General features: G+C 44.7%; 1 protein-coding gene across 1 annotated transcript in view; it reads left to right on the top strand.

Annotated features, from left to right (window-relative positions):
- Window positions 1-12,076, top strand: part of LOC146859807 (ankyrin repeat and BTB/POZ domain-containing protein 2-like) — a 487,880-nt gene that overhangs the window by 442,239 nt on the left and 33,565 nt on the right. Inside the window, exons 6-9 of the mRNA XM_085643532.1 lie at window positions 3,542-3,631; window positions 7,218-7,319; window positions 7,789-7,885; window positions 9,298-9,433. Of these exons, the coding sequence (XP_085499658.1) occupies window positions 3,542-3,631; window positions 7,218-7,319; window positions 7,789-7,885; window positions 9,298-9,433 (425 nt within the window). The remainder of the gene's footprint in view (window positions 1-3,541; window positions 3,632-7,217; window positions 7,320-7,788; window positions 7,886-9,297; window positions 9,434-12,076) is intronic.

The raw sequence follows: 12,076 nt of genomic DNA, 5'->3' as shown, positions 1-12,076 counted from the left end.
ATCCTTTAATGCAGTCACAGACAGCCGCACTACATCATAAACAAGAAAGTTCTAGAATGTAGAGAGTAGGGTACAAGTGGCATGAGGCACAAACAGACTGCCTCTTTTAAATGCAAATGAGTAGATAAAGTCCAGAGATGAGATCCAGGATGAACTAGAAGATGAAGGTAACAAGAGGTCCGAAGCGAAGAAGGCTGGAGAATGGAGATTATCCAGACGTATCTGAAAAAGAGAATAAATGTCAAAATGCGAAATAAAAAGCAAACGTAAATTGCAAAGCATGAACTGATATCAACATATCAAAATGCAGATTATAAACATACAAATCGTAAATGAAACCTCAAAGGGTGTGGATAAGGGTGGGATAATGATAGCCTCCGTGTCTTTAATGAAATCCAGATTCTCTGGTCATGTTAATAGGAGAATCGCAATTTCATTACAAGACCGGAGGCTACATTATGCATGTTGGTAGCCATGAAGTACCACATCAGACATATGTACCACAGGTTTACAGTAATGACAAGCAAAGGTTGAAGCATTAGACCAATCAGCAGCTTTAAGAATATCATCCAATTTGCCACCAGACCAGAAGGATTTGCTTGCCATAGCACCTCTGAGAGACTGAGCTTGGAATTTGGAGAGATCAATGCCGGCCAGATTCATAACAGACTTGACCCATCTAGCTATGGAGGAGGAAGAAACTGGTCTAAAGGGTTTAACAAAAGATAAAAGGAGTTGCTTGGCATCTAAAGGACGAAGGTCTTTCATTCTCAAGTCATATTCTCTCATGCAGTCTATGACGCACAATTTCTTACAAAGGTCGAAACGAGGATAATAAATCGAGTCAGACATAGTTTTAGTCCTTCTGAACAAGTCAAATTTAACTCCAAACATATCATAGGATCTATAAGAAATATCAAGGCATCTCACATCTGAAACTCTACGACAGGAGATTAAACAAAGAAGGGTAGCGAGCTTAAGCGAGAGATATTTCCTGTTTAGGTAGGCGTTATCTGGCCAAGAGGAGAAAAGATCTAGGATAGCTTTCACGTCCCACATGTATTGGTACTTAGGTCTGGGAGGTCTTTTAAGTCTAATACTTTTCATAACTCTACAAACAATATTGTTCTTACCTACCGTCTTACCGTTGACAAGGGAATGTCCAGCAGAGCTAGCTGATCTGTAGCAGTTAATTGACCTATAGGCTAATCCTCTATCGAATTGTTCGACAAGGAAATTAACTATATTGACGATAGGAGCCTCCAAGGGATCCAAATTCCTTTCCATGCACCAACAAACCCATTTTTTCCAGATGTTGTTATATCTGTAGTGTGTTCCGGGAGCCCAAGATTCCCCGAGGAGAGAAAAAGCTGACGTCGAAAGGCCAGACAGTTCGTTGGATTGCCTGACACTTTCCAAGCAAGAAGGTTCAAATTCCCTGAAAAGATTAGGTGGTGATCTCCTCCGTCCGCGTTGGTGAGCAGACCCTTGTTCGCAGGAATGAGGAAGGGAACGTCGCAAGAAAGTTCGAGGGTGGTCGGGAACCATGCCTGAGACGGCCAGAATGGAGTTATCAGAATCAGGGAACACTGGTCCGACCTGACTTTCTGAAGGACTCTTTGAATCATGGCAAAGGGAGGAAATGCGTAACCCTGAAGGTTCAACCAGCATTGAAGAAAAGCGTTTACTGCCAGAGCATCCGGGTCTGGCATCCAGCTGAAATATTTTGGGAGTTGAAACGACAGTCTGCTGGCGAACAAGTCCACATCTAGTGGACCCCAAAAGAGAGAGAGAGTATTGAAGAAGTTCGCATTGAGTTTCCAGTCGGTCCTGTCTGAGAGGAATCTTGAGTTCCAGTCTGCTGAGATATTCGACATCCCAGGGAGATATTCTGCCTTCCGAGAAATCTTGTGTTCTAAGCAGAACATCCAGAGTTTTTTGGCTAAAGCTGACAAGTCTGCTGATTTCGTACCGCCGAGGCGATTGATATAAGATACTGCGGAAACGTTGTCCATTTTGAGGAGAACGGACCTGCCCTGAAGAGATTGTTTGAAGCTCATTAGGGCGTATAAACCGGCTGTAAGTTCTAGGAAGTTTATGTGGTGGGAAGACTCCACAAGCGACCATGCGCCACCAGTGTCTTGGTCGAGGAGACGAGCGCCCCAACCGTGGAGGCTGGCGTCTGATTCCAGGATGAATTCCGGGGGGGGGAATTAATTAATGATATTCGGCGAGATGAAAACGGGAGCACAAGGTATAGAATTCCACAAGTTCACGCGCGAGTGGTGTTTAAAAATCGACAACCTTAATAGGAAGTCGATGTAAAGCGTGAAAATGAAGGGGGGGGGGGGAGGCCCATAGACGGACACCTGACAGTACAAGAGTACGAAGAAGCGTTAGATTAAAAGCTGTAACAAGGCATAAAACAGTGTAAGTAAATGAAGGAGAGCAGCAGAATGTTAAGAACAAGGCAATGATATCAAGCTTTCTCCTTCTTAAGGCTAGACATTAAGAAAAAACGATCTTAAGGCAATAAATAAGGACATAATAAAAAATGTTACTTATCTGCCTGTGAGCCGCATTTAAAAGAGGCAGTCTGTTTGTGCCTCATGCCACTTGTACCCTACTCTCTACATTCTAGAACTTTCTTGTTTATGATGTAGTGCGGCTGTCTGTGACTGCATTAAAGGATTAATGCATAATGTTGCCTCCGGTCTTGTAATGAAATTTCAAAACTTCATGTACCTGTTGGTGTGTCGTTGCTTCTGTCTGTGCTTGTTGTCTTAATGTGATTGTGTCTATTTATGTTGTGTGGTTAGAACTGCAGAGTGGAAAATCTACAACTTTGAATTGCTCTGCAAAGTCCAGGGTCCATGTTTGATGAAAGGGTGCGTGATGACGTGTTCTAAAAAGGGCGTTCTCATGGGGGCTTTGGGATACCTTTGCCAGTAACAAGAGATCTGGAGGCTGATCAGACAATTCTGTTGTGGCTGTTATTGACCAGGGTGAGTTTAAGTCATATAGTGGTGTGTGATACAGAGCACCTTCAGCATATGCAGCAAACACACTTTCACCAGTGTTTGTGATGGGGAGCCAGACTGAACTGGTTTTAATGGAAGATTTAATAGAAACTGCAGTTGCATCTTGAGGCAATTGCAATCTTTATAAGCATATATGTGGGGGCCAATATAGCCCCCAAGTTCAGCCATGAGGGGAAGCTGTAAAAAACTGTACTATGTGGAATCTAGCCAGCATTTAAGATTGTCTTAGAGAACATTAGGCAAAAGATGGAGGTAGTGACTTTACGGTGGGTGAGGAACCACTTGTGGCCCCGTTCCAGTGCCAGGGATTCTCATTTGTCGCGGAGTCCCAGTGTCTAGAAGTCATCTGCAGTTACAGACAGTGAGTTTAATAAAAACAGGCCTCAATGACTTTGACAGACTCACTAGAGGAGACCAGCGGTGTGTTCTTTTTTCATATAGCGCCAGCGAGTGTCAACCTCTGTGCTCATTCTAACGCTGGCTCCTGTTGCATCCTCTAGGGTATGACGCCGCTCATGTACGCCTGCGCAGCCGGAGACGAGGCCATGGTTCAGATGCTGATCGACGCAGGAGCCAACTTGGACATTGCGGTAAGTACGAAGGAAGAGGTGGGGTGCAGCAGCCAAGGCGGCTGACTCTGGAGTATGGGGGTTCACGGTTCAATCCTCGGCACCGGAGGCAGGTCAGCCCGGCACCTTGTGACTCTGGGCAACACCTTGCTTAATCTTCCCGACGGCCCCCAGCGCAGGGACAGCTCACCTGAGGTAGCTACGCGCTTTGCAAATCCTGGAATTATTATTATTATAAAGGGTGCAACAGTTGGGTTCGGTGATTTCCTTTCTGATAAGTATGAAGGGTGCAGCAGTTGGGTACGAGGCTTTCCTTTGTGGTAAGTATGAAGGGTGTAACAGTTGGGTACAAGGCTGTCCTTTGTGGTAAGTATGAAAGGTGCAACACTTGGGTACGGTGCTTTCCTTTGAGGTAAGTTTGAAGGCGCAACAGGTGGGTACGGTGCTTTCCTTCGTGGTAGGTATGTAGGGCGAAACAGTTGGGTACAGTGCTTTCCTTCATGGTAAATATGTAGGGCGCAACGGGTACGGTGCTTTCCTTCATGGTAAGTATGTAGAGCGCAAAAGATGGGTACGGCGCTTTCCTTCGTGGTAATTATGAAGGGTGCAAAAGATGGGTACGGCGCTTTCCTTCATGGCAGTACGGCGCTTTCCTTCGTGGTAAGTATGAAGGGTGCAAAAGATGGGTACGGGGCTTTCCTTTGTGGTACGTATGAAGGGCGCAACAGTTGGGTACGGGGCTGCCCTTCGTGGTAAGTAAGAAGGGCATATCAGTTGGGTAAGGAGCTTTTCTTCTTGGTAGGTATGTAGGACACAACAGTTGGGTACGAGGCTTTCCGTTGTGGTAAGTATAAAGGGCGCTACAGGTGGGTACAGGGCTTACCTTTGTGGTAAGTATGAAGGGTGCAACAGTTTGGTACGGGGATTTCCTTCGTGGTAAGTATTAAGAGCGCAACAGTTGGGTATAGTGCTTTCCTTCGTGTTAAGTATGAAGGGCGCAACTGTTGGGTACAGTGCTTTCCTTCTGCTCTCTGGTTATGAAGCAGGGTCCGAGTGGTGTGAAATTGCTACCCACTTGCTGTGTTGAGTGTCGGATCTGACATGCCTCGGGGAAGTGTAGATGTCCACAAGTTCCAACAAACCAGCACTAGTGACACAAATGTGGCAGTCGTATTAGAGAGGTTGGTGGGACAATAGCCTTCAAGGCAAAACTATCCAGTTCCATTCATGTGCACGATTGAAGCCAGTGCCTAATTTGTGCCGGTGGTTGCGGCGGGTCAGCACTGGAACTCTGTGGAAAGGAGAAAACTGTGACAAATGGAGAAGGTAGGAATGTAAAAGAACATGCACAAGAAAGATAAAGAGACAGGCAGTGCAGAATGGTGGAAGAAAGAGGACTGAGATGGCAGTACCAGTGGCAGGTTCTTAAAGGAAACTTTGGCCCCTGAATTATTTTTCTAGAAATTAGGACGCACTAGTGGAGACCATTTTCACAGATGAAGGGTTGGTTCTGCTACTACTGCTGCCAATAGTGGTTTAGTGGAGAATATCAGTTTACACTGCTCTCAAAATGATACACCATTCACAAAAATTAATTTCCGAGTACGTATTTCACAATCGCTTTCTGGCATTCAGTAGTTTAGAGATTGTTAATTACATAATTACTATTTTCACACTTGCTAATGTCATGATTTCAAAATGATTCATTTTACAACCATCGATAGCCGCATTAAGTGATCCTCTGATGTTTAATTTTTCAATGAGTAATTTCACAAATTATTAATAATTCCTGCCTTTCTTTTGCAGTGGTTAATTTGCAATTAGTAAGTCAGCAATCACTAATTTCACAATCACAAACACTATAGTTTCTATTTCCAAAACTACTAGTTTCACAATTACTAATATTAGGCTCCTATTTTCAAAATAAGGAATACAACATTTGCAAGGTATGCACTAAATAATTAACAATCACACATTTGACAATGAGTAGATTCACATTCTGTAATAATATTTAATTTAACTGTATGATCACTAATTCCACAATAGTTATAGTCACTTTTTTCTAAATACACTAGGATTGGCTTCACAACCAGTAGTTTCAAAATACTTTATATGACAATCTTTAACAATCGCTATTTCCACAATTACTAGCATTACGATCATTGCACTTCCGATCTCTGAATACACAAAACACAATTTTGCAATTCGTAAAAGATCTTTCAAGAAAGCAATATTCGCTAATTTAACAATCACAATTCCTCAATTACTAATTCAACGCTCATTATTTAAAAAATCATTAATACAACAATTTCGATATATGCAATAAATAATTCACCAATTGCTAATTTGACAATCATTAGAGTTACAATATATAATAACATCATATTTAATTGCATGATCACTTATTCTACAATCACTTAGTTCACAAAAACTGTGTACACATTCGCTAAACACACACAATCTTAATCCGACAATCTTTAATAATCACTTTTTCCACAATTACTAACTTTGCAATAATTGAATTCACAATGTCTAATTGCACAAAAGATGTGTTACTTTTTTACAACTCAAGAAAGCAACATCTACAAATGCACTTATCACACAAATGTCTGTATTGCTGTGTACTAGTAGGGTGGCCAGATGAGGATGAGGTAAAAGACAGGTTTACCTAAATAATCTCTTTAAAAAATCCCCACAGAAGCTTGACACTGGCATGAAGGGGTGCTTGGCTCCACAGGGCATCAGCCCCCTTCATAAGGTCTCTAGTGCACTTGATTGCCACAGGTTCAAAGCATGGCCTTCAGAGAACTCACAGACTAAGACCGCCGTTATTTCTGTGAGTTTATCCCCATCCATGCAACCTTGCTACAGAACCTGTGCATTTATGGGCCTGGACAGGGTGAGAAGTGAGATGAGGTTGTCCACACCTAGATAGAGCTAGGACTTTACCACTGCTTCAAAACTCCATGCAGGGTCAGCTTAGCTTGAGCGTCTCTTTCTAAGTTAAATAAAAATGTCCTCCAATGAATGTGAAAACACTGCAGCTCCAGCATCTGGTGCCATTTTGGAGCATTAGGCGTTTTGTTGCCTCATCATCAAAGCTGGAAATACATTTTAGAGCACGCATGCAGGGGCCTAAGAAGTGTCGTGCTTGGGGAGTAAGAACCACTGAGGCTCCACATGGCCCTGAGTCCAAGCTTCTGAAGATGTGGGAACTCATACGCAACCAGTGACCTCTGACCTACAACCTCCCACCTCCCTCTGTGAGAGACCAATAGGCCAGACGACCAGAATCTGCACCTACTCCAGTTCCACCTCCCAGGCCTTGCAGGCTAGGGCCTCAAAGCAGCAGCAAGGCACCTTGGTAGCAGTCAAATAAATAGATGTGAATGTCAATGTTTGCATTTAAAAGAACAGCTTGGTAGCTTGAAGGAAGACAGATCCCATTTTATCCAAGGGCCAAAATGTGGTTAATCCTGGAGAAATGCTCCCCAGCCCTCCGCGCGCAGTCTCTTTCAGGGCTCAGCTTTGAAACAGCCAGGTACATTATCAGTGTTGTTTCAAAAACATAATAATTAAAATTATTGTGTTCTTCTGTTTTTTCCAGGTTCCTGGTGTCTCCCCCAGATACCCATCTGTGCACCCCGACAGCAGGCACTGGACGGCACTGACTTTCGCTGTGTTACACGGTCACATATCTGTGGTGCAGGTTAGTGGTCAACCAAGAACGCACAATGTGTATAAATGTGTGCACACACACTACTGCCAACAGTACACACAGTTGCACGTACACATCACTCACACACATCTCAAATCACACATGCACACATGATGCTTACACATAACACATGTGCAGCTGCTGCACAAACACGTTTGCCTCTGTTCATGAATACCCATAATGTTCTTCTTAGAAACTTTCACAAACAACACACACATTCATAAAAGCATATTCTCACAATCCATTGTTTTTATTCTCTTTTAATTCCTGCTCAATATCTCTCTCAAACACATGCCTACTAATGCTCTTTTATTGCACTCGGCCCTAACACACCTTATAATGTTCTTGAGGTGCACTCTACCTCACACATACCACACACATTCTAATCTAAATGTACACCCTTGTCTCTCTCTTCCTAACATACACATACAAACACACATGTCTATGTTACCCCCTGCAGCTGCTCCTGGACGCCGGCGCACACGTGGAAGGCTCGGCCGTCAACAGTGGGGAGGACAACTACGCTGAGACCCCGCTCCAGCTGGCATCCGCAGCAGGTGAGGGCAGCATGCAGAAGGTGGCAGTCTATTGGGCTATTCTGGTGTGCCAGGTGCACTCCTAGCTCCCAGGTGGCTCCATGCTATATGCAACACCTGTAGCCTGCATCGCTCTGCATACTGGGGATTGGGGGTCCATATTTAACACGGAAACATAAAGTAACAGACACCAAGCCAACACTGGCTCTTTGTGGCACAAAGGACATGATGCCTCATGACACTCATGTGCACTATCAGTCATTTATAGACAATTGTTCAGTTCTAGTTAGTAAATGCAAGAACCCAGCAGATCTGTTGAGTTGTCTAGATGTTTGGGGCCTCATTTCCAAGAAAAGGACACATTGGCATTGGTGCGTCAGTTTCCTTGCGCCTGCGCCAAATGTCCTTGTGACACTATGGATGCGCTGTATTTGCAATAAAGGGTTCCATGATGCAAGAATTGAACAGATCCATCAGAAATTCAGACGCATTTGTTGGCACAATAATGATGTATTGCTGGAGTTTGTCATAAAACTGATGCAATTCCGGCAATGCGTCAGAACACAGAGGCGAGTTCCCTTGTAAAAGCCCTGTGTCAATCCTTACACAGGTGTTAGGATTTTGACGCAGTCAAGTCTTAGAGTATCGCAAATGTAAATTTCACTGCGCCCCTTCTAATAGCATTTTGCTTGGGAATGCCTACCCTGGATACATTATATGTGGCGCAGGTATAATGTGACGCATGGCTCCATACTGAAGCATTGGACGCAATGCGTCAGTTTATAGATTTTGAGCAGCACGGCGCACTAATTGCACCGCCGCTGCATTAAAAAAAAGTGACGCAGCTGCGGCACAAGGAGCTTGTAAATAAACCTCTCAGTTTCTGCCTGTTCTTCAGATAGAACACTTGAGGGTGGTCAAGCATTGGGCGTCTAGCAGCATAGCCCAAGTGTGTGAGGTACACTAGAGCTGTTTATCACCGGTGTAGGTGGACTTGTCATGCCTGCTTATATGGACCCCCAGCATGTCTTTAATCTCTTTGATGGTAACTTTCCTGTACCCTCCGCTAGTTGGCTTCTTAGGTTGTTTCAGTGATGGGAGAGAGTTTGTTAAGAGTTGGTGAGGGAGGCATGGGATTTTCTGCTTGTAGCACTGTACTTTGACATGGTCAGGGTCATTGATGGCTTAGCTGTCTCATCACCAGGCGGGTCCACGTCATGTAAGCAGTACCTGCTCTAGGCTCTTTTTATTCATGGCTGTCTAGGAGGAGGAGCATGGCCGTTTTATGTTGAACAGTCAACTATCATTCTGGACACTGGACTAACACAGTTTTTTGGTCAGTTGTAAGCACAGAGTGAACAGAGGGGTTAAGTGCCACACCATGTTTCTTAGCTCCTAAGTGTTCTTCTGTTTCTCTGCCCGCTGTCTTCCAGGAAACTATGAGCTGGTCAGCTTGATCCTGAGCCGAGGAGCCGACCCCCTGCTGAGCATGCTGGACACCAATGGTATGTCCTCCTCGCTGCACGAAGACATGAACTGCTTCAGTCACTCCGCGGCGCACGGGCACAGGTGAAGATCTTAGGAATTATGTTAAATCCTCCTTTTCACATATCAATGATTATATAGGTTATTTCCACAACAAACTCGATCTGTTAGTTGTTAATTAAAGGCAAACTAATTAGACAGACAGACAGACACACAGACAGACAGATATATAGATAGATAGATAGATAGATAGATAGATAGATAGATAGATAGATTTATTTCAAGGGTAACTCATTAAATACCCTGCCTGTATATATGGGAGATTTCTGTATTTTGGGATTAAATAAATAACACTTCATAAAACAATGGAAGTCAACAGACAGGTTAAGCGCCAAGCGGAATCCTCTCTAGTCATGTCTCTTAAGTTTGAGGACCTAAATCAAAGCACAGGATCATGCCGGTTGGTAAGAGTTTAATTTAAGAACTGGGATAGAAGGTCTCGGGGAGAAGGGCAGGGGATAAAACTGTCCATCAGGTTTGAAGGCCCTGCATGCCAACTAGAAGCGATATTTTAATAAACCAAAGTCTTTACATCTCGTGATTCTGGGTAAATTACTTGGGAGCTTATTTATGAGAGACTTGCACTGCCGAAACGTCACATTTTCTGATGCGCCGACGCCAAACCTCTCAACCATATTTATGAGGCTACAGAAAACCGCTCTGCCTTGCTTTGAATGGCCTAATAGATATGGAGTAAGGCACGGCAGCGCAAGTCACTGTATTGCCTTACTCTGCACTAGGGAGGCGTTCAATGGGCATTGCAGTGGGTGTTCCCACGCAACACCCATGGATTTTGATGCTTCCCCAGGTTGCCTTCATCACATGAAAATGTAGAAGCGCCAACACCATATGCCTTCCCAGAACAGGCGTAATGTATACAAGGAGAAATGTTTGTATTTCAGCTCATTCTTTTGTCCCTCTTACAAGTGTGCTGCATTCTGCAGCACACATAGAAAGAGGAAAACGCCTCTAATGACTGTTTCTGTGTAAGAAGGTGCTGCTTCCGGCACAAAAACAATCCTGCCGACAACACAGGCCCCCCTGCACCATAGGGCAAGAGTGCCTATGTTGGCGCTTGGCTGCCAAACGGTGCCAGTGCATGAAGAAAGGTCAGGAAAGCACATTATGCTTAAATAAGGTGCAATCCTGCCCGTTCACTTTGCCGACTTGCTCCGCTGCCTTACGCCAAAATGTCATAAATGAGGCCCTTAATCTCCCCATGTCTATGAAATGTGTGATGTAATCTAGTTGTCTTGTAATGTGCTCTAATACCCTCGAACCAAGTTTGTGCTACATAAAACTGCAAAAACACCCTTTACATAGTGGCTTTTCTCAAATTCTGTCATATCTTCAAGCCACCCTGGACCCGCGTTAGCCACCCGCGACCAGCTATTTCCAGCATAGCAGGGACAGATCCAGGCCAGATTTTCAATCTTTCCACATCAGATACATTTATGTACAGTGATTTGAAATGGAACTACTTTACACAGACATTGCTTACTCTAAAAATCTGTCATGGTTCTGGCCCTCCTGCGACTACACTGGCCAGCCCTCTCCTTCACCTACCCGCCTTCCAGATCACTTATTAGCAAAGTTCTGTTTTTGTCTCGCAGCCCGCTAATAAAGGCAGATGTAGGACCAGGAGCCTGGAGAAAATTACCCTGAGACGAGGTTGAATAAGAAGTTCTGGTAGTCTGAACCCGCTCTATGTGTAACAACAGTGCCCCCTAGCGGCCGCGTTGTGGGAATTAGTCTTTATCAGTTGGGAACTTCATAGAACTTTCGTCACTGGTCGGACTGGAAAAGAGCATTCTCCATAAACAAAGTCCAGTTTAGTCTCGCGCTCTATAGTGGGTGCTCAAATTGTAACTAAAAAGTAATAATAATAGGTGTTTTTAATAGAGTTGTGTCTGATGGGCTCAGTGGATTGTAGGTACTTGCAGCAGCGGCCTGCCCGGATCGGGGGCGGGGGGAGGGGGAGGAGGAAGGGGAATGTAAAAAAATAAAAATAAAAACCACTTACCTTATCGCCGCGTCCCACGCCTCTGCTCCGTCGCTCCTCCGCGCTGGAATAGGAACCAGGAGGCACACCCAGGCTCCCCTGACCAATCACAAAGCTGCAATGCAGCGTTGTGATTGGTAAGCACCCAGGCTCCCCTTACAAATCACAAAGCTGCAATTCAGAGTTGTGATTGGTCTGAGTGCTGTGATTTGGTGCTCAGACGGGGACTGGGGGCCTGGGCATGTTTCCACCCAGGCTGTACTGCAGCCTGGATGGAAAACATGGAAAACGCACATGACTGTTTGGCCGGCCCCGGAGGGCCGGCAAAGGCGTCACCCGCACTACAGTGTGCCCACCACTCTGCCCCTGCACTGAGACCAGAGCAGCCCCGCCTGCTCACAAAGCAACTGGAACAAATAAAATGATAATAACATTGTTATTATCATTTTATTTTCCCTTTAGTCACCCTCGTGGGTGGGGGGTACCAATAAATAATAAAAAAAGACAACTTACCTGTTGCTTCACCAGATCACCGCATCGCTCTCTTCCAGCCTCCTCTGCTCTGCAAGCACAGACTCCATTGGCCAATCCTGACGCTGCTGTCATGCTTCTGGTGGCAGCATGAAAGCAGCATCAGGATTGGCTTGAGCACCAATAATTTGCGC

This window comes from Triturus cristatus, chromosome 3_1 (genome assembly GCF_964204655.1).
Source record: "Triturus cristatus chromosome 3_1, aTriCri1.1, whole genome shotgun sequence".
NCBI lineage: Eukaryota > Metazoa > Chordata > Amphibia > Caudata > Salamandridae > Triturus > Triturus cristatus.
This window is presented reverse-complemented; position numbering and strand designations above follow the sequence as displayed.